Source organism: Pongo pygmaeus, chromosome 19 (genome assembly GCF_028885625.2).
Source record: "Pongo pygmaeus isolate AG05252 chromosome 19, NHGRI_mPonPyg2-v2.0_pri, whole genome shotgun sequence".
NCBI classification, from domain to species: domain Eukaryota; kingdom Metazoa; phylum Chordata; class Mammalia; order Primates; family Hominidae; genus Pongo; species Pongo pygmaeus.
Window position 1 is genome coordinate 21,637,497 of NC_072392.2, and position 23,193 is coordinate 21,660,689.

Genomic DNA, 23,193 nt, shown 5'->3' on the forward strand with positions numbered 1-23,193 from the left:
TACACCAATCAGATGTAGATTTGGTCTTTTCACATAGTCCCATATTTCTTGGAGGCTTTGTTCGTTTCTTTTTATTCTTTTTTCTCTAAACTTCCCTTCTCGCTTTATTTCATTCATTTCATCTTCCATCACTGATACGCTCTCTTCCAGTTGATCGCATTGGCTCCTGAGGCTTCTGCATTCTTCACGTAGTTCTCGAGCCTTGGCTTTCAGCTCCATCAGCTCCTTTAAGGACTTCTCTGCATTGGTTATTCTAGTTATCCATTCGTCTAATTTTTTTTCAAGGTTTCTAACTTCTTTGCCATTGGTTTGAATTTCCTCCTGTAGCTCAGAGTTGTTTGAAGCCTTCTTCTCTCAACTCGTCAGTCATTCTCCATCCAGCTTTGTTCCGTTGCTGGTGAGGAGCTGCGTTCCTTTGGAGGAGGAGAGGTGCTCTGCTTTTTAGAGTTTCCAGTTTTTCTGCTCTGTTTTTTCCCCATCTTTGTGGTTTTATCTACTTTTCGTCTTTGATGATGGTGATGTACTGATGGGTTTTAGTGTGGGTGTCCTTTCTGTTTGTTAGTTTTCCTTCTAACAGACAGGACCCTCAGCTGCAGGTCTGTTGGAGTTTTCTAGAGGTCCACTCCAGACCCTTTTTGCCTGGGTGTCAGCAGCGGTGGCTGCAGAACAGCGGTGGCTGTAGAACAGCAGATTTTGGTGACCCGCAAATGCTGCTGCCTGATCATTCCTCTGGAAGTTTTGTCTCAGAGGAGTACCTGGCCGTGTGAGGTGTCAGTCTGCCCCTACTCGGGGGTGCCTCCCAGTTAGGCTGCTCAGAGGTCAGGGACCCACTTGAGGAGGCAGTCTGCCCGTTCTCAGATCTCCAGGTGTGTGCTGGGAGAACCACTACTCTCTTCAAAGTTGTCAGACAGGGACATTTAAGTCTGCAGAGGTTACTGCTGTCTTTTTGTTTGTCTGTGCCCTGCCCCCAGAGGTGGAGCCTACAGAGGCAGGCAGGCCTCCTTGAGCTGTGGCGGGCTCCACCCAGTTCGAGCTTCCAGGCTGCTTTGTTTACCTAATCAAGCCTGGGCAATGGCAGGCGCCCCTCCCCCAGCCTCCCTGCCACCTTGCAGTTTGATCTCAGACTGCTGTGCTAGCAATCAGTGAGACTCCGTGGGCGTAGGACCCTCCGAGCCAGGTGCGGGATATAATCTCCTCGTGTGCCGTTTTCTAAGCCCGTTGGAAAAGCGCAGTATTAGGGTGGGAGTGACCCGATTTTCCAGGTGCCGTCTGTCACCCCTTTCTTTGACTAGGAAAGGGAACTCCCTGACCCCTTGCACTTCCTGAATGAGGCAGTGCCTTGCCCTGCTTCAGCTCGTGCACGGTGCGCTGCACCCACTGTCCTGCACCCACTGTCTGGCACTCCCTAGTGAGATGAACCCGGTACCTCAGATGGAAATGCAGAAATCACCTGTCTTCTGCATTGCTCATGCTGGGAGCTGTAGACCGGAGCTGTTCCTATTCGGCCATCTTGGCTCCATTCCTCAGCATAACATTTTTAAGGTTCATTGTGTTGTAACGTGTCAGTATTTAATTTCATCTTATCGCTGAATAATTTTCCACTTTATGGATGTACCACTCATTTATTTAGCCATTCATCAGATGATGGACCTTTGGATTGTTTCCATGTTTTGGCTATTATTAATCATGCTGCTGTGAACTTTTATGTACAAGTTTTTGTGTTTGTGTATGTGTTCCTTTCTCTTGGGTGTATACATATGAGTTGAATTTCTGGGTCATACGGTAACTCTATGCTTAACCTTTTGAGGAGCTGCCAGTCTGCTTTCCAAAGTGGTTGCACCATTTTACATTCCCATCAGCATTGTATGAGGGTCTAATTTCTCCATATCCTTGCCAACATTTTTCATATTTTTGATTGAAAAAGGATTCCAACCTAGAGGTATGAAGTGGTACCTCATTGTGGTGTTGATTCATATTTCCCTAGTGATGAATGACTTTAAGCCTCTTTTTATGTGCTTATGAGCCATTTGTATATCTTCTTTGGAGAAATGTCTATTCAAATCCTTTGCCCATATTAAAATAGGGTTATCCTAAATTTCTGAATTTTAAGAGTTCTTTATATACCCTAGGTATAAGTCCCTTATCAGATATGTTTCCAAATATTTTCAATGGCTTTCCTTTTAATTTTTTTTTATGATTTATTATGTTTTTAAAATTTATATAATTTTAAATTGTAGAGAGAAGGTCTCACTATGTTGTCCAGGCTGGTTTTGAACTCCTGAGCTAAAGCAATCCTCCCACCTCGGCCTCCCAAAGTGTTGGGATTACAGGTGTAAACCACCATGCCCAGCCTCCTTTTCACTTTCTTGATGGTCTCTGTTCAAGCACAGAAGTTTCACATTTTGATGAAGTCCAGTTAATTTTTTTTTTTTGCAGTCACAAAGATTTATGGCTATGTTTTCTTCTAGCAATTTTATAGTTTTGGTTCTTACATTTCGCGGTTCTATTTTGTTACTTTTGCATATGACATTTGGTGGAAGTCCACCTTTATTCTTTTGCATGTGGATATACAGTTGTCCCAGCACCATTTGTTGAAAAATCGATTCATTTCTCATTTAATTCTTTTTACACCCGTGTTGAAAATCAGTTGACCATAAAAGTGTGGGTTTGTTTTTGGATTCTCAATTCTAATATATTGAGCTATGTCTATCCTTATGCCAGTAGCAAATCACATTTAGGAAAACTCGTATTCAGTCCTGTTGCTTATTACCAGTTGTCTTATGTAAGAATAGAAATTTAAGTAGTAGAATGTCTTTAATTTCACTTTTTGCTTCTTGAAGGAGTGTATGGCCAGCTTATGCCTTGTTGACTTCATGACATGATGAGAGTCAGGCTTACAAAGACAGATCCCATTATTTTTTTTTCTCCAGTCATACCTTTTGTCTCTCACCCAGTGCCTCTCTCTTCACTCCCATTTCCATCAAATCTTGGCCACAGAATATGCTGACTCTGTCTATTTATTGCATTATGTTTTATTAACTCATTATAAGTCATAGAGTCACATGTAGATTTTAACTATGAAGGGCAAGATTAAGTCTAGGCTGTCATCTTTCCTCATTGGAAACTGAGCTAATTCGTCATTTGCAGTTCACAGTTAGATCCTCTTTTGACACAGCACCTGGTTCTCTTGTACACCCCCGGAGCTGAATCCTCTTCTTGGCACAGATCCTACGTTCTCAGAAACCAGAGTTCCCTGCATTTACCTCCTTTTGCTTAAATAAAGATGCATAGCTATGCTTTTATAACTCAATACATAATTCATTGAATAAATACTTAAACCCATTCAAAGAACAACTTCCAGGAGTGCAGCAACTGGAAATCAGGTCATGTCCAGGCATTTATCAGAAACAAGTAGTCGAATTGGTTGTATGAATTTCAAAATTTCAGAGTCAATTTGTATGATATGGAGAAGCATTTTGGTACAACATAAAGATGAGATGCTCTTCCCTTCTCCATACAAATGAACTTGAAGTAAGGTAAAGGGGAAATTGCATTTAATAGCTTGACACTCAAAGGACACTACATTTGTTTTACTTCAGAGATTGTTAAAACTGATTCCATAATATTTTTTTATTTCCTCATTGAGGAAATGGAAATGAAGATTGAATCCTAGATTGATTAATAAATATCCAAAGCTGCTTATCACTTTTAGAATTTCAGTTCATTGAAATCAGATACAATGTCTGATTTTTGGTTATTAATCAAATATTTCTAGTTTTTTCAGCTTCTTTATACTTCAAATTATATATCTCCTTCCTTCCTCATCTTCCTTATTTCATAACTCAGGGGACAAATTCTAAAAGCCTCACTGGCTTAGTCATCAGAATTTGTAATCGAAAGGAACTTTTTCTTTTTTTTTTCTTTTATATATATATTTTTATTATACTTTAAGTTCTAGGGTACATGTGCACAATGTGCAGGTTTGTTACATATGCATACATGTGCCATGTTGGTGTGCTGTACCCATTAACTCATCATTTACATTACGTATATCTCCATCTTCTAATGCTATCCCTCCCACCTCCCCCCACCTGACAACAGGCCCTGGTGTGTGATGGAAAGGAACTTTTTCTAAACTTCCTCTGCAGTAGTTCTTACGTCTTTCTCCTGGTTGTCTGCTGCTTCCCATTAGAGTTGTTTGTCATTAATAAATTAACCTCAACATTTGTTAGATCTTACTTTAAAGGAGACGAATTTCTACCAGGTATGTTCTATTTCTTATTGTCTCCTTGTTTAAATTTATTTTTCTGGTTATTTTTTCCTAACAAATTATCCAAAGTTGAGTGACTTAGAACAACATTCGTTTAGTTCACCAATCTGTGGTTTGGGAAAACTTTGCCCAGGATAGCTTGCCTCTGCTCGCTTAAGCTTCACTTGGTATAAATCAAAGGCTGAGGGACTGGAATCATCTGAAGGTTTGTTCACTAAGATGTCTGTTGCTGATGGTGGCTGTTGGTTGGAACTTTAGTTGGGGCAGGATGCCCAGATATCTACACTGGAAATCCTAGGCTTTCTTTGTGGCCCAAGCTTCCTCACAACATGGGGGCTGGGTTCCAAGGGTGAGCAGTCTGCGGTAGAGAGCCTCTTCTAACATAATGTTGGAAGCCACATGGTAATCATTTTTAACACATTCTGTTCATTAGAAGCAAGTCACTAAGTTTCACCCATAGTCTATGTATAGGATGAATGATTTTGCTTTTATTTTTACTTATGTATTTATATTTTTAGACGTGGTGTCTTGCTATGTTGCCCAGGCTGGCCTTGACTTCCATGGCTCAAGAATTCTTCCTGCCTCTGCCTTCCAAGTAGCTGAGAACACAGGCACATGACACCACACCTGGCTTCCTTTTATTTTTTGTGGACCTGTGTAATTGTACATATTTATGGTATATACAGTGATATTTTTGATATGTGTAAACAATGTATAATGGTCAAATCAGGCTAATTAACATATCCATCACCTCAAACATTTACCATTTCTTTGTGATGTGAACTTTCAAAATCCTCTCGTCTAGCTTTTTAAAAATATTAGTTAACCAAGCCAGGCATAGTGGCACACACCTGTAATCCCAGCTGTTTGGGAGGCTGAGGCAGGAGAATGGCTTGAACCCTGGAGGCGGAGATTGCAGTGAGTTGAGATTGCACCACTGCATGCCAGCCTGGGTGACAGAGTGAGTCTCAGCCTAAAAAAAAAAAAAAATTAGTTAACCATATTTACCCTACAATGCAGCAGAACACTAGAATTCATTCTTCCTATGTAGCTATAATTTTGTATCCATTAACCAGCCTATCCCCATCTTCCACTCCCCTTTACTTTTCTCAGCCTCTAATACCCACAATTCTACTCTCTACTTCCATGAACTTTTAAAAAAAATTTTAGCTCTGAACTCAAACAAATTTACAAGAAAAAAACAACCCCATCAAAAAGTGGGCGAAGGATGTGAACAGACACTTCTCAAATGAAGACATTTATGCAGCCAAAAAACACATGAAAAAATGCTCATCATCACTAGCCATCAGAGAAATGCAAATCAAAACCACAATGAGATATCATCTCACACCAGTTAGAAGGGCGATCATTAAAAAGTCAGGAAACAACAGGTGCTGGAGAGGATGTGGAGAAATAGGAACACTTTTACACTGTTAGTGGGACTGTAAACTAGTTCAACCATTGTGGAAGTCAGTGTGGCTATTCCTCAGGGATCTAGAACTAGAAATACCATTTGACCCAGCCATCCCATTACTGGGTATATACCCAAAGGATTATAAATCATGCTGCTATAAAGACACATGCACACGTATGTTTACTGCGGCACTATTCACAATAGCAAAGACTTGGAACCAACCCAAATGTCCAACAACGATAGACTGGATTAAGAAAATGTGGCACATATACACCATGGAATACTACGCAGCCATAAAAAATGAAGAGTTCATGTCCTTTGTAGGGACATGGATGAAACTGGAAACCATCATTCTCAGCAAAGTATCGCAAGGACAAAAAACCAAACACCGCATGTTCTCACTCATAGGTGGGAACTGAACGATGAGAACACATGGACACAGGAAGGGGAACATCACACTCTGGGGCCTGTTGTGGGGTGGGGGGAGGGGGGAGGGATAGCATTAGGAGATATACCTAATGTTAAATGACGAGTTAATGGGTGCAGCACACCAACATGGCACATGTATACATATGTAACAAACCTGCACATTGTGCACATGTACCCTAAAACTTAAAGTATAATAAAAAAAAATTTTAGCTCCCACATGTGTGAGAACATACAGTAGTTATTTTTCTGTGCCTGAATTATTTCACTTAATGTCCTCATCCATGTTGCTGTAAATGACATAATTTTATTCTTTTTTATGGCTGAATATTATTCCATTGTGTACATATACCACATTTTTTTAACTCACTAACCTCATTCATCTGTTGATGAACATTTAGGTTGATTCTGTATCTTGGTTGTTGTGAATAGTGTTGCAATAAACATGGGGATACTGATGATATACTGATTTTCTTTCTTTTGGATAAATACTCAGTAGTGGGATTGTTGGATCATATGACACTTCTATTTTTAGTTTTTTAAGAAACTTCCAGCCTATACTAGTTTACATTCCCTCCACGAGTGCGTAAGAGTTTTGTTTTTCTCCCTAACCTCACCAGGATTTTTTACTTTTTGGGTTTTTTGTTTGTTTGTGTTTTTTTGTTGTTGTTGTTTGTTTCTTTGTTTGTTTTTGATAGTAGCCATTCTGTGGTGAGACGATATCTCATTTGGGATTTTATTTTCATTTTCCTGTTAGTGAGTGATGTTCAGTACTTTTCCATATATTTGTGGCCATTTGTACATCTTCTTTTTAGAAATGTCTATTTAAATTCTTTGTCTGCATTTTAGGGGGATTATTAACTATTTTTTACTGTTGAGTTGTTTGAGTTCCCAGTATATTCTAGATATTGGACCTTTCTCAGATGAATAGATTTATAAATATTGTCTCCCAATCTACAGATTGTTGGTAGTTTTTTTCACTCTGTTGGTCGTTTCCTTTGCTGTGAAGAAACTTAATTTTAATGTAGCCTCACTTATCTATTTTTGTTCTTATGCCTGTGCTTTTTTTTGGCATATGCCTGTGATAACTTAGCTATAAAATCTTTGCATTGACCAATGTCCTGAAGAATTTTCCCTATATTTTCTTGTAGTAGTTTTATAATTTTGGATCTCATGTTTAAGTCTTTAATCCATTTTCAGTTTATTTTTGTATATGGTGAAAGATAAGGACCGGTTTCATTCTTCTTTTTACAGATATCCAGTTTTCCCAGCCCCATTTGTTGAAGAGAGGGTTCTTTCCCCAGTGTATGTTCTTGACACTTTTGTTGAAAATCAGGTGTCTGTAAATATGTGGATTTATTTCTGGGTTCTCTATTCTGTTCCATTGGTTTAATTTTCTATTTTTATACTGAGACCATGCTCTTTAGGTTACTGTAACCTTGTAATATATTTTGAAGTCAGGTAGAGTGATGCCTCCAGCTTTGTTCTTTTCCCTCAGGCTTGGCTTGTATAGTCTAGCTTTTTTGTGGTTCCATATGAATTTTAGGATTGTTTTTTCCATTTCTGTGAGGAATGTTATTGGTGTTTTTTTGTTGCAAGTTATAAAGGGAATTTTATTTTTATCTTGTTTATTCTTTCTCTTTCTTAACTTTTATTTTAGATTCAGGGGGTACATGTGCAGGTTTGTTACAAAGATATATTGCATAATGCTTAGGTTTAGGGTGCAATTGAACCTATCACCCAGGTAGTGAGCATAGTACCTGGCATGTCATTTTTCAACCATTGTCCCAACCCAATTCTCCTTATAGTCCCCAGTGTCTATTGTTCCCGTCTTTATGTCCATGTGTACCCAATGTTTAGCTCCCACTTAAAAGTGAGAACATGTAGTATTTAGTTATCTGTTTCTGCATCAGTTTGCTTAGGATAATGCCCTCCAGCTGCATCCATGTTGCTGCAAAGGACAGTATTTTGTTTTTTTTATAGCTACATAGTATTCCATATTGTATATGTGCTACATTTTCTTAATCCAATGCACGATTGATGAGCTTCTGGCTTGATTCTATATCTTTGCTATTGTGAATAGTGCTACAGTGAACATATGGGTGCATGTGTCTTTTTGGTAGAATGATTTTTTTGGGGGGAATAGGTATTTAACCCACTACTGGGATTGCTGGGTTGAATGGCAGTTCTATTTTTAGTTCCATGAGAGAAAACTCCAAACTGCTTTCCACAGTGGCTGAATGAATTTAGCATTTTCTCCAACAGTGTATTAGAATTCCCTTTTTGCTGTAGCAGCTCTGCCCAAATCTGGGTTGTTGTTGCTTATTTTTTGACTTTTTAGTAATAGCCATTATGTCTGGTGTGAGATGGTATCTCACTATGGCTTTGATTTGCTTTTCTCTGATGATTAGTGATGATGAGCATTTTTTCATATGTTTGCTCTTCACTTGCATGTCTTTTTTTTTGAGAAGTGTCTCTTCATGTATTTTGCCTGCTTTTATATATATTTTTAAAATTCTTGTTTGTTGATTTAAGTTCCTTATAGGTTCTGGATATTAGAACTTAGTTCAATGCATAGCTTTTAAATATATTGTTTCATTATTTAGGTTGCCTATTTAGTCTCTTGAATGGTTCCTTTTCCTATGCGGAAGCTCCTTTGTTTAACTAGGTCCCAATTTTTCATTTTAACTTTTGTTGCAATTGCTTTTGAGGACTTATTCATAAATTATTTTCAGAGGCTGATTTCAAATAGTGTATTTCTTAGGTTTTCTTGTGGGATTTTTATAGTTAGAGGTCTTACTTTTAAGAATGTAATTCAGCTTTCATTAATTTTTGTATGTGGTGATAGCTAGGGGTCAAGTTTCATTCTTCTGTGTATGGATAGCCAGTCATCCCAGCACCATTTATTGAATAGGGAGTCCTTTCACCGCTGCATATTTGTGTCGGCTTTGTCAAAGACCAAATGGTTGTAGGTGTGTAGCTTTATTTCTGATTCTGTTCCATTGGTCTATATGTCTGTTTCTGTGCCAGTACTGTGCTGATTTGTTTACTGTAGCCTTTGTTTACTGTAGTATAGTTTGAAGTTGGGTAATGTGATGCGTCAGGCTTGGTTCTCTTTGCTTAGGATGGCTCTGGGTGTTTGGGCTCTTTTCTAGTTCCATATGAAATTTTAGAATAGTTTTTTCTAATGCTGTGAAAAATGACATTGGTAGTTTGATAGGAATAGTATTGAATCTGTAGATTGCTTTGGGCTGTATGGCCATTTTGATGCTGTTGATTTTTCCAATCCATGAGCATGGAATGTTTTTCCATTTTTTTGGTGTTATCTGTTTGGTGTCATGATTTTTTTCAGCAGTGTTTCGTAGTTCTCCTTGTAGCCACCTTTCATCTCTGTGGTTAGATGCATCCTAAGTAATTTGCTTTTTTTGGTGCAGCTATTGTAAATGGGATTACGTTCTTGATTTGTCTCTCAGCTTGAACTTTATTGGTGTATAGAAATGCTACTGATATTTTTACATTGATTTTTGTGTCCTGACTGAAGTCACTTATCAGTTCCAGGATAAATTGGAAGATTCTTTAGAATTTTCTAGGTATAGAATCATATCATCTGCAAAGAGAGATAGTTTGGCATCTTTTCCTTTTTGGATGCCTTTTCTTTCTTTCTTTTGCCTGATTGCTCTGACTAGGAGTTCCAGTACTATATTGAATACATGTGGTGAGACTGGGCATCCTTGTCTTGTTCCAGTTGTCAAGGGGAATGCTTCCAACTTTTTTTGTTCTTTTTTCTTTAATTTTTTTCTTTATTATTTTATGGAGACAAGTCTCACTGTGTTGCCCAGGCTGGTCTCAGACTCCTGGCCTCAAGTGATTCTCCTGTCTTCACCTCCCAACATGCTGGGGTTACAAGCATGAGCCCCTGCACTCAGCCCCCACTTCCAGCTTTTGCCCATTCTGTATGGTTTTAGCTGTGGGTTTGTTATAGAGTGGCCCTGATTATTTTTAGGTCCATTTCTTTGATGCCTAATTTGTTGAGTGTTTTTTTTCATGAAGGAATTATGGATATTATTGAAAGCTTTTTTGCATCTTTTGAGATGATCACATGGTTTTTCTTTTTCAATCTGTTTATGTGGTGAAACACATTCATTGATTTGTATACTTTGAACCAACTTGCATCACAAATATAAAGCTGACTTGATTGTGGTGAAGTAAGTATTTGATGTGTTGCTGGATTTTGTTTGCTGATGTTTTGTTGAGGACTTTTGTGTCTACATTCATCAAGGATATTGGGCTGTAGTTTTCTTTATTCATTGTGTCTTTGCTGGCTTTTAGTATCAAGATGATGCTGGCATCATACAATGAGTTAGGGAGAAGTATCTCCTCAATATTTTGGAATAGTTTCAGTAGATTTGTTAACAGTCTTCTTTGTATGTCTGGTAGAAATTGGCTGAGTCAGTCTGATCTGGGTCTGTTTTTGGCTAGTAGGTTTTTTATTACTGATTTAATTACAGAACTTGTTATTTGTCTGTTCGTGATTTCAATTTCCTCCTGGTTCAATCTTTGTTAAGTTGTGTTTCCAGGGATTTATCCATTTCTTCTAGATATTCTAGTTTGTGTGCATACAGTGGTGCTCATTGTAGTCTCTGAGGATCTTTTGTATTTCTGTGGGATTTGTTATAATGTCATCTTTGTCATTTCTGATTGTGCTTATTTAGATGTTCTCTGTTTTTTTTGTTTTGTTTTGTTTTTTAATTTATTTAGCTAGTGGCCTTCAGTATTGTTTATCCCTTCAAAAAGCCAACTTTTGGTTTCATTGATCCTTTGTATGGATTTTTGGGCCTCAGTTTTCTCAGTTATGCTCTGATTTTTGTTATTCCTTTTCTGCTGCCAACTTTGGGGTTATTTTGTTCTTGATTTTTAGTTCCTCTCGGCACAGTGTCAGATTGTTAATTACTGATCTAACTTTTCGACATACTTGTTTTGTGCTATAAGCTTTCCTCTTATGCTGCTTTTGCTGTATCCCAAAAGTTTTGGTATGATGTTTCTTTTTGCTTATTACAAATAATTTTTTTATTTCTACCTTAAATTGCTTCTTTTCCTAAAGTCATTTAGGAGCCAGTTGTTTGATTTCCATGTAATTGTGTGGTTTTCAGAGATCTTTTTGGTATTCATTTCTGTTTTTATTACACTGTAGTCCTAGAGTATGGTGTTGTGTGATTTCATTTTTTAAAAATTTTTTACAACTTGCTTTATGGCCAAGCATATTGTTGATCTTGGAGTAAGTTCTTTGTGCAGATGAGAAAAAAGTGTATTCTGTGGTTGTTTGGTGGAGTACTCTGTAGATGTCTGTTAGGTCCAATTAGTCAAGTGTTAAATTTAAGCCCAGAATTTGTTAGTTTTTTGTCTCGATGATTTGCTTTAACACTATCAATGAGGTTTTGAAGCCCCCCACTGTTATTTTGTGACTGAGTCATTTGGTAGGTCTGGAAGGACTTGGTTGTTTTTGAATCTGGGTGCTCCAGTGTTGGGCGGGTATATATTTAGGATAGGGATGTCTTCTTGGTGAATTGAGTCCTTTATCATTGTGTAATGCCCTTCTTTGTCCTTTTTTGGCTGTTGTTGGTTTAAAGTCTGTTTTATCTAAGAATAACAACCCCTTGTTTTTTGCATTTTATTTGCATGACAGATCTTTGTCCATCCCTTTACTCAGAGCCTGTGGGTGCCATTACATGTGAGATGTGTCTCTTGAAGATAGCAGACTGTTGGTTCTTGTTGGTTTGTTCTTTTAAATTCAACTTGCCACTCTGTGCCTTTTAAGTGAGGCATTTAGACCATTGAATTCAATGTTAATATTTATATGTGATATTTTGATTCCACCATGATGTTTTTAGCTGGTTGCTTTGTACTCTCGGTTGTGTAGTTGTGTAAAAGGGTCTGTAGGCTATGTATTTAAGTGTGTTTTTGTGGTAGTGGGTATTGTTCTTTCTTTTCCATATTTAGAAACCCCCTTAAGAATCTCTTGTAAGTCCAGTCTAGTGGTAATGAATTCCCTTAGTGTTTGTCTGGGAAAGATTGTATTTCTCTGTCACTGATGAGGCTTAGATTGGGATGATAAGGAATTCTTGGCGGAAATTTCTTTAAGGATGATGAAAGAAAATAGGCCCCACTTTCATCTGGCTTATAAGGTTTTTGCCAGAAAGAGGTCAGCTGTTCACCTGATGCAGCTGTTCTAGCTGCCTGTAAGATTTTTCCTTTCGTGTTGACCTTGGAAAGTCTGATGGGCTGTGTATCTTGGGAATGGTTGTAGAGGTTGTAGAGAATCTGTCCTGGCTTTGAGATGATCCTGGCTGGGCTGGCTACCTCAGTTCCCTTTCCTTCTGTCCTCAGAGGATCCCTATCAATTTCCTGCTGAATTCCAGTGTGGTCTCTTTGATGTTTTCCTCAAGGTGTGGTTACCTACTTGCTGTTTTGGTTTTGCTTTTTGAAAGAGGTGAGTGCTGGGTATTCCCAGTCAGCCATCTCGATGATGTCTCTGTCTATGCTGTGCATATTAAGGAATGTATAGACATGTTTTAAAACCTGCACAATTGGCCCTATAACTACAATTTTAAAAATTTCTACCACTTGAAAAGCACACTCATTTCTGATTATTACCTCCCACCTCACATACACGTTTCATTTAATATGGCAGCATGCTCAGGCTTGAAGTGCAAGATCCTACCATCTTTATCACATCCGGTAGGCATTCATCGTGGGTTGTGGTTTCTGCGGTATAACCCCTTGTGTGCATTTCTTGTCAACACAAAGACTTAAGAACTAACTAAAGGGACAGGTTATCTACCACTCACCCACCCAGCATTCTCCTAAACTGCCAGAGACCCTCCTATTGAACAGAGAGAAAATGGGAGTCACAAAGGAACTACTGGACCACATTTCAGCAATTCTGAAATACAGCCTGACGTGTGCTTCTACTTCTTTGATTTGGACTTTATGGGAACCACCCTCTGTGGCTCTTTGTGGTACCTTCTTGGCTCTTTGTTGTATCCTTTTCATAAGCAATGACCTGTGTTTTCAGCTAAGTAGTTTCCTCAGCCAGCTTCCTCCCTGTAGAACTTCTTAGGTCCTAAGGCCTTTTTTCATTTTTACTGTCTTGGTGTCTTTTAATCCAAGCTGGCAAGCAGTACTATTATTACTATAATTCTGTTAAATACTTAGAGTCCCTTGTGAATTTTACTTGGGTTCTTGTCATTGGAAAAACCTCTTGTCCAGATCTCTTTGAGATAAACACTTCACCTGGTGCTTCCTGTGAAGGAAGCACACTGTTCTGTGTAATAGGACAGTGCCTTAAGATGTGTATACCATTAAGATCTTTAAGGGAATTTGAGGCACCACCTTAAATCTTTCTGAGGTCTTAAGAAAGGGTCTTACACTGACAGTCTTGGCTTCACCTTCAGACTGTGTTCTCCTGGCAGCAACCTGGATTTGATCTTATTCCAGAGGCCATTTATCTCAGCAATACAGGTGCCCCTCAAGTTAGGATGGGGTTATGTCTCGATGACATTTGCATTTGTTATGTCTGATATTTGCAATTTATGGGTCATCATAAATTGCAAATATCAGAAGTTGTGGGTGGGTTTTCCATTTACAGTGACTTTATCCTGATGTAACCACCCCTGTAAGCCAAGGGGCTTACACATATCATTTCATTACTCAACACATATCATTTTCACACTATTATAAAAAGTCAGAAAATGGTGAGTCGAACCATGCTAAGTCAAGGACTGTCTATATTTGGGAATCTGACATGTGGAGAGGCTGTAAAAAGGAAACAGATACTTGAACCCAGAAAGTCCTGGTTCCTTTATATGTAGTAGTCTTTCTTTAGCTTATCTCTTGCATTGGTTTTACTTTCAGTGGCTGTGTAATAACAGTGCCCTTTCCTTCAGGTTCCAGTATCATTTTCTTCACTATCCTTGAAACCTTTCCTACCAGCTTCTTCCAGGACCATCAGGCTTCCACTAACAGTCTCTTTAAAACTCTTCTTGTTTTCATGTTTATTCTTCTGTAGGTCCTTTCATCTTCCACTTAGCTCCTGGTCCAATGGTAATCCTGCATGTTTTAGTAGTTTTTGTTGTTTTGTTGTTGTGCAATCCATATGTAGTGTCAATATCTGTATCAGTTATTTCTTGGTATATAACAAAATGCCGTGTCTCAAAGCAACATCTATTTTGGTCACAATCTGCAGTTTTAGGCAAGGCTCAGTGGGGCCAGCTCACTTTTTCCTTACTTGGCATCAGCTGAGATGACTTAAAGCTGGGGACTAGAATCGTCTAATTCATTCACCTGTGCGGCATTTGAAGCTGGCTTTTGGCTGGGATGTTAGGTAGGGAAGTCAGCTCGAACACCTACCTACATGAGGATTCACAGTGTGGTTTGGGCTTTCTCACAGCATGTTGGCTGCATTTTAAGGACAAGTGTTCCGAGAGAGAGAGAGTCAGGTAGAAGCTGTGTGACTTTTTGTAACCAACCTTAGAAGTCACACAGCAGTTCTGCCACATTATGTTCATGAGAAACCGGTTGTCAATGGCAGCTTGTATTCAGGAGAGGGAATGTCATGGGAGAAGTGACAAGCAATTTGTAGATGTTTTAAAACCACCACTTCACTTACCTTTATAAAAAAAAAAATCATAATTATTTCCTCTAAAGGAAAGCAGTTCTTTCCAACTCAGCACCACTGAAATTTCAGTGCAATTTTTTGTTGTCATTGTTTAATGTGCTCCCTTATTTTGTGTAAAGTAACAATGAATTACAAGATTGTGCTACTGAATTAAGGCATTTTTCTTCAGAAAAATGGTATGGATCATGCCATTGAGATTTATACTGGGAAACGTGATTGCTTCTTAACTCCAAGTATCATTACTCTTTGAAATGTAACTCAAATTAGCATAAGACATTTGCAGTTCAGCAAAAGGCTTATGGTATTGGAACCCATTTTTTTCAAGATTTTTAACTAGAGTCTTATTTTCAGAGTCTTATTATGGGAGCCATTTATTGACTCAGGCCTAAATAATTCAATATGATGCCCCTAAAACTTCTTTGCAAATTTTGGAGAATGATAGTGGGTTAAAGGAATAAGAGACTTTGTGCTAAGGGGGTGACTTAGAGCCATTTTAAAGAGGAAAGCCATGAAACAATCATAGAAAAACAGAAGTCTAGGATCAAGTCCAAATGTTGTGTGGCAAAGATGATGAAAGTAAAGGATATATTTTTGTGAATTCTGGTAGTTTTAACTTTATTTTTAATTTTCTGAATAATCCAAGGGTCTGTATTTTATGAATCTACAACAGTATAGGTAACATTTTATTGCAACTGAATTTATTTCAAAAATTATTGTTTTATGTTAGATCATTCTCAGTCTACCTTCTTCATTACCAAACTATATTGTTTTACTCATGCAGGTTGACCTTACAGAAGCACAGGAAACTGCACCTTCGCGATGTCTACATCTGGATGCAGAGAATGAAGTTCTTCAACTTCAACAGACATTATTCTCGATGAAAGCAATACAAAAGCAATGTGAAACACTACAGAAGAATAAGAAGCAGCTGAAACAAGAAGTAGTAAACCTCAAAAGTTATATGGAGAGAAATATGTTAGAACGTGGTGAAGCTGAACAGCATAAACTGTTGATTGAAGAAAAAGCAAGGAAGGAAATAGCAGAAAAATTAAATGAAGCCGTTCTCACCTTGCAGGTTGGTATATTTATCTGTAATGTGCTCTCATTCATTTCACTGCAAATTTTATTTTGGATATATACATTGTACATGTTTTCTCTACTTTCCTTACAGCAATTTGTTTGGTAGATGTCTAGAAAGAAGGTGGTATTTGTTTCTTCATTTAAATATTTTCATTTCCATCATTCTTATAACTAAATTGATCTTCCATAATAATAATTCTCACTACAGAATCATTTGATTACTAAAGCCAGTTGGCATAAAACAAGACTAATAGAAAAAGTAAAAAAAAAAAATTGTGATTTAGAAATTGTACTGTACTCTTGAACTGCTTTTAAGTTACATTGTTCCACTTTTAAAATTTTAACTTGGTTCTGTCATTCTTTGGAGAATTGTGCTACAATTCAGATTCGATTATTAATTCAGTTGGTACTGATAATAAATATGTTAAGCTTGAGCTTCTTTCTTTCTTCACATTGTTCTTAAAATTGTTCTCTGAATCACATACTTAAAATTGTTCTCTGAATCACTGACTCCAAATAAAAGGAAACAAATACACAGTAATTATTCAGGTTATAATTACTTTTAAAATGTTCCCTTTTAATTTATTTTAGAAACAAGCAGCAGTATCTCAAGAACAGTTAGCACAGTTAAAGGAGGATAATACTACTTCAATAAAAACTCAGATGGAACTCACAATCAAAGATCTGGAATCTGAGATCTCCAGAATAAAAACTTCGCAAGCCGACTTTAATAAAACCGAATTGGAAAGATATAAGGAACTCTACCTAGAAGAAGTAAAAGTTAGAGAATCCTTGTCAAATGAACTGAATAGGTAAGTCAATATGCAGAATCACAGAAAATAAGTTAAGCTCATTAATTTGCCTTCAAAAGCATGACTTTTAGTGAGACAGGTTCATGAGATTTGTGGGAAGTGAAAGCTAACTAGATTATACAATTTTGGAAAATTGTAAATTATAAATAGTAAATGAACTTAACCTTTAAGTAAAATTGAAAATAGTAAATGAACATAATCTTTAACATCTTAGTCCAGGACAGTTCATGTCTCTCCTGTTTTTTGGTTTATGTGGCTTCCTCCCACCCCTTAATATTCTTATATAGTTAACCTGATCTGTTAGGGTTTCACCTAAGTATTTATGAAGCTTCATAATTTAGACAGTGATACCATTATAAAAATTGTTTATCAGTATTCCCTTAATTTGAAATATTAATGAGTTTAATTAATTTTTGGAAGATGACAGCTGAAAACCGAAAGGGTCAAGTATGACTACTCTGGGCACATTCTGGCACTCAGTAAATTCACTTTGCTTGATTGTGATCATTAGAGGGTGCCTTGAGAAGAATTGTCCTGTATAGTTTTTCCACTCCACTTAAAGGCACACTTGTGAAGTAGAGAATGATTAACATAGGGTTGAAGGGAAGTATAACTTACTAAGTGATAAAAAATAACGCCTTGGTCAGCCTGAGGGGGTATGTGGAAGACAGAAAGGGCAGGCCCCGCCTCTGATGTGTGGGCCACAGTTTTAGGAGCTGATTGTCCTCGATGCTGCTTTAGTTCTCTTTGATTTCAGCAGTCTTATTCTCCCCTAGGAAAAGTTGCCCTGAATTATTCCTCAGTGCCAAGTGCTCAATTTTTTTCCAGATAATGGGTGAAATGTACAAGGGCAGTGAAAACCATTGTTTGAAAATGTCTTTGAGAGATAGTTTTTTAGAAAGTCTCTAACTGGTTTACTAAATACAAGTACTTCTAGCTCTTATTTTTACTTTTAGTTTTTTTATTGTATATATTTAAGGAGTACAGCGTGATGTTTTGATATGTTTATACGCAATGAAATGGTTATTTTGTCAAGCAAATTAATATCTTCATCATTTTACATAGTTACCCTTTGAATACAAGTAATTCTAATGGCATCCTTAAGAATCTTATAAGTAGAGTCATTCCAGGTGGGCAACAAGTGTTAACTGTGAAGCCATGCATCATTGATAGTCTTTTCTGTCCTCTCCTTCATTTGAACTACTTGTTTGTTAGAAATCCCCCTAGAAATAGATGTACTTCTTTAGCACAATGGTAAAACTATAGTTGGATAGAGTAGACATGCTCTAACACATTTTCAGAGTTAAACTGTGGCTTATGGTATATTCCATTTACTCTTATGGCAACTTTTAGAACAATTAAAGTCACTTAGGAATCATTTAGGAAAAAATGAAATACGAAGCATTTGTCTTTTGCAATCTTCATAGAACTAATGAGATGATAGCAGAGGTCAGTACGCAACTTACTGTGGAGAAAAAGCAGACCAGATCTCTATTCACTGGCACTACGAGGCCAGTCCTAGAGTCACCTTGTGTTAGAAATCTTAATGATAGTGAAGGTCTCAACAGAAAACATATTCCAAGAAAGAAGAGGTCTGCTTTTAAGAGCATGGAGAGCTACTTGTTGAAGGTTAGTTACCTTTTTTCCTTTGGTGTTCAGACTTCTGATATAATTCTTGTATGTTATTTGGTGAAATACTCAGTTACTTAATTGTCGTGTATGGTAAGTAAAGGTAATAATTATCTGTGTTAATAAAGAGAGGAGACAGAAATTTTACAGTTATTTTTAAGTCCCTGGAGCTCTCATTCATAAGAGATTACTCCTTTGTTAACTTTATTGAATAAATGTAACCAAACTGACACATTTTAAATTTCTTTAAAAACTGCAGTTAAGTCAGATTTTAACCAAAGGTATACTTTGATGTGCTTTGTCTTACTAACTGATTTTAGTTTGTCTGGGGTTCACTTTTAAAGGGTTTAGTGTGCCTGGGGTCACTTTTAAAGTTTTTCTGCATTACCTCAGGTTTTCTACCCCTCATCATATGTGATTGATTGGTGTCCAGACACTAACCACCCATGGATGTTTATTATTTAAAAGGATCCAAGGTGAATACTTTTATATGTTATATAAACCTGCAACACTTGATTAATCTGTTCTTTAAGTTAAAAGTTTTGTGATTTTCTCATATGAGTACATCTGTAATTGCTATTGCACTTACAGTGTTTTAATCCCAATTTTAGTAAAATGTGTCTATTGCTATGCAGTTTTACAGTGGTTTTGAAATAGTTAAATCAAACAAATATTTGAATTTTTAAAGTAAAGCTCACATAAGTTATGTCTGTCTACCTGGCCATAAGTTGAGTGATTGATGACTAAGACGGCAATGATATCTAGAGTCCTTCAATAGCAAATGTGCCCAAACAATCAATTCTATTCTTAATACCCCAAATTCCATGTAAAGCTACCATGGACATCTCCCCTGGACATGTAATAGGAACCTTTTAGTTCAACCATGTGGTTTCACTCAGAGTAAGAGTCTATTTCTAGGGATTTCAAAATGGATCCAAGAATGACAAGCTGTATTAACTATAGAGTTGGTAAGGAAAAAAAAAAACATAGTTCAACTATTCTTGACCCAGATTAAGGTATTTGTCTAACATTTGTCCATTTTTCAACTGGGGGAAAATTACAACAGCTGGGCACAGTGGCACACACCTGTAGTCACAGCTACTCCTGAGGCAGAGGCAGGAAGATCACTTGAGCCCAGTAGTTGAAGGCTGCAGTGTGCAGTGATTGTTCCTGTGAGTAGCTACGGCACTGCAGCACTCCAGCCTCGGCAAAATAGCAAGATTCTGTCTCTTAAAAAAATTACAAAATCCATAAAACATTTGTTTGAACAAAAATAAATAGTTTTCTTTGTGTATATTGTTGTTTTTAAAATTTTCAGTGGGTGCACATTGGCTTATAGTTTTGATGCTTTTATGGTCTCATTAATGCACAGAAAAGTAGCACAGGCCCGCATGGAGTGAGCCTCAACCTTGTTGTGTTTACCTGGCTATTTCGTGTCCTAACAAATCATAGAAGAACAAATCTAAGGTTTCTTAGCATTGTGGCCAAATAGCTTAAAAGGGAGTGCATTAAATGATTGTTTTAATACTTAGATTACAAGAGCCCAGCTAGCTGATATTTTTAATCACATTGTTTGCTTAGGTTTTATTTTTCTGAAAAAAATCAGATGATCAGTGTCCAAATGCCTCAGTCATGAAATTGTACCACTGGGTACTAATGGAAAACGAATGTTAAATACGTCTGTAAATGGTTAAGCAAGATGCAAATATAATGTTCTCATTAGTACTATGAACCCCCAAAATTTGAGACAAGTCTCAGTTAATTTAGAAAGTTTATTTTGCCGAGGTTGAGGACACACAGCCGTGACACAGCCTCAGGAAGTCCTGATGACATGTGCCCAAGGTGGTCGGGGCACAGCTTGGTTTTAGACATTTTAGGGAGACATGAGACATCAATCAATATATGTAAGAAGTACATTGGTTCACTCTGGAAAGACGGGACAAGCTGAAGCAAAGGGAGGAAGACTGGAAGCGGGGAGGTGGCTTCCAGGACACAGATAGGTGAGAGACAAACGGTTGCACTCTTTTGAGTTTCTGATTAGCCTTTCCAAAGGAAACAGTCAGATCTGCATTTATCTCAGTGAGCAGAGAGGTAACTTCGAATAGAATGGGAGGCAGGTTTGCCCTAAGCAGTTTCCAACCTGAGTTTGCCTTTTAGCTTAGTGATTTTGGGGGCCCAAGATATTTTCCTTTGTCAATACTTACCAGAAAAACAAGGTAATGTATCATTTTACAAGATGGTGCTGAGGGAGTATAAAAAGCAGATGTAGGCCTGGCACTGTGGCTCACACCTGTAATCCCAGCACGTTGGGAGGCCAAGGTGGGTGGATCACCTGAGGTCAGGAGTTCGAGACCAACCTCCCACATGGTGAAACCCCGTCTCTAATAAAAATACAAAAATTAGCTGGGCATGGTGGTGCGTGCCTGTAGTCCCAGCTACTTGGGAGGCTGAGGAGAATCGCTTGAACCTGGGAGGCAAAGGTTGCAGTGAGCTGAGATTGCGCTACTGCACTCCAGCCTGGGCTACAGAGCAAGACTCCATCTCAGGCGGCGGGGGCGGGGGTGGAAAAAAAAAAAGCAGATGTGATGCAAGGGAAGATTTTTGAGGAACTATTTTTTTTAGATTTTTTTTTGGGGGGAAGGGGTGTTCATTTTTTAGTATTTCTAGATAAGTAGAAAATTTGTTTGTTTTAAAGTTAATGTTAATGTAGTAGTTCCAAGGCATACCTAGTTTCCTTGTGGGGCATTTGTTTGCCCAAACATGTTAGACCTACTAAAAGAGATTAAAAAGCGTGATTATATCAAGATACAAGTGCTGGGTGCAGTGGCTCACACCTGTAGTCCCAGCACTTTGAGAGGCTGAGGCAGGCAGATCATGAGGTCAAGAGATGGAGACCATCCTGGCTAACATGGTGAAACCCCGTCTCTACTAAAAATACAAAAATTAGCCAGCGTGGTAGCACACACCTGTAATCCCAGCACTTTGGGAGGCCGAGGCGGGTGGATCACTTGAGGTCAGGAATTCGAGACCAGCCTGGACAACATGGTGAAACGCTGTCTCTACTAAAAATACAAAAATTAGCCTGGCGTGGTGGCGGGTGCCTATAATCCCAGCTACTTGGGAGTCTGAGGCATGAGAATCGCTTGAACCCAGGAGGCAGAGGTTGCAGTGAGCTGAGATTGTGCCACTGCACTGCAGCCCAGGTGACAGAGCAAGACTCCATCTCAAAAAAAAAAAAAAAAGATACAAAGGCATGTCTCCATAATCACACCTTGGAAGAATTCTTATATAGCTGTTGTTTACAGAATTTTTAGAGTTACATAAAGGAGGTGCCTTCTAGAGTTGCTAGGAACTTAAGTATTTCCTATAGGAAAACATCAGCTAATACAAGGAAGAGGTGGTAACATATCACCTGAACTGATATTTACAAAAAAAGGTAGGGGGGTGGGTTTCTGGGTGGGGCATTACAAAACAAAGGATATTTAGAAATTTTTAGCTATGATTTTCAAAAGCAAATGTTAAAAATAGCACTAATATTGGATCTGTTTATCCATCTCCTTTATTTGCAAGATTTTAACACTTTGGACTATTCCTACTGTGAAGTGCTATCATACTCAGCATTTTATCTAACCTCAAGAAAAATGGTTATAATTTTGTATGAAATCACACACCAGAGAAATAATTTATTATAACTGGTTGTTGAAACAAATTTTCTCTACATTCATGACATTTAGCATTTATTGCATCTCTCAGACCAAACTGAGAGTCAGGCTGCTATTTCTCATGGCCCAGTAATGAGATGCAGATAAACTGGGGAGGAAGATGAGATGCAGATAAACTGGGGAGGAAGAGAGGTTTTATTTTCTGCAACCAGTTACAGGGAAGGCCTGGAAATTATTACCAGACCAACTCAAAATTACAAAGTTTTCCAGAGCTTATATACCTTCTAAGCTGTATATCTGCATGTAAGTGTGCATTCATCTATAGACATAAGTGATTAACTTCTTTTAATCTGTAACTAAGGTCTAAGTCCTGAGGACCTTCCTCTGGAGCTTCAGTAAATTTATTTAATCTAAATGGGTCCAGGTGCTGGGGTGATTACCCTTATTTTGTCTCCTGCTAAATCATGGAGGTTTGGGAGTTCCATTAGACCCCCAATAAACTTGTCTGTGGAGGCCTGGGGAGTTTCTTCAGATCCCCAATAAAACTTGTTTAATACTAAACAGGTCCTGTTAAGAATTCCTTCATTATTTTGTCAGGCTTTAAGGCCTAGACAAGACTCTTGGTGGGCTTTTGTTACATTCCAGCCTGTATAAGGGCACTGGCTCTTTCAGCTTTTAATATTTAACTTAACTACTCAGTCAGTGCCAAAGCAGTTGTTATGGAGGCCTGCGTTAGTGAGACCTGGCCTGCCACGTGGCCTTGCCTCTTAACACCATTGTAGTGATAATAGATTGCTATGCCTATGTTTTACTAATTTTTACTTACAGTTTTCACATTCTAGATTTACCCTGGGATCCTTTGTCCTATATATCAGAAGTACTTTTTATAGTTTTATTGGCTCCTTATTTCCAGCCTGTAATCTCAAGTATAATTTAGCAGTAGCCTGTCAATAAGTTATTGCTGAAGAGTGAACTTTGTATTTATTGGACTTTGCCATTGGTACTGATTTCATTATATTTCTTTAAAAAAATCTTCCTTCTAACTCCTCCCCTCTTTAAAGTGGAGGTAGTTGTGAAGAATGTATGGTAAGATTAGAAAAGTCAAGGAAGAAGAAACTATTTCTATAAGTGTATACAGTCATCTTTCTTGTTCAGGCTGTGGTGGATAGGCAGCAAATGGTGCTCCTCATTCCCTTCTGAGTTCAGAACATAGGAGTCAGATAGAT

At 37.9% G+C, this 23,193-nt stretch overlaps 1 protein-coding gene across 2 annotated transcripts in view; it reads left to right on the forward strand.

Annotated features, from left to right (window-relative positions):
* The window catches only part of LOC129017761 (coiled-coil domain-containing protein 144A-like), a 125,980-nt gene that overhangs the window by 85,770 nt on the left and 17,017 nt on the right, over nt 1-23,193 (forward strand). For both annotated transcript variants that reach the window (XM_054458492.2, XM_054458493.2), the window contains 3 exons: nt 15,566-15,859; nt 16,456-16,676; nt 18,104-18,305. In XM_054458492.2, coding sequence (XP_054314467.1) covers nt 15,566-15,859; nt 16,456-16,676; nt 18,104-18,305 — 717 coding nt within the window. The remainder of the gene's footprint in view (nt 1-15,565; nt 15,860-16,455; nt 16,677-18,103; nt 18,306-23,193) is intronic.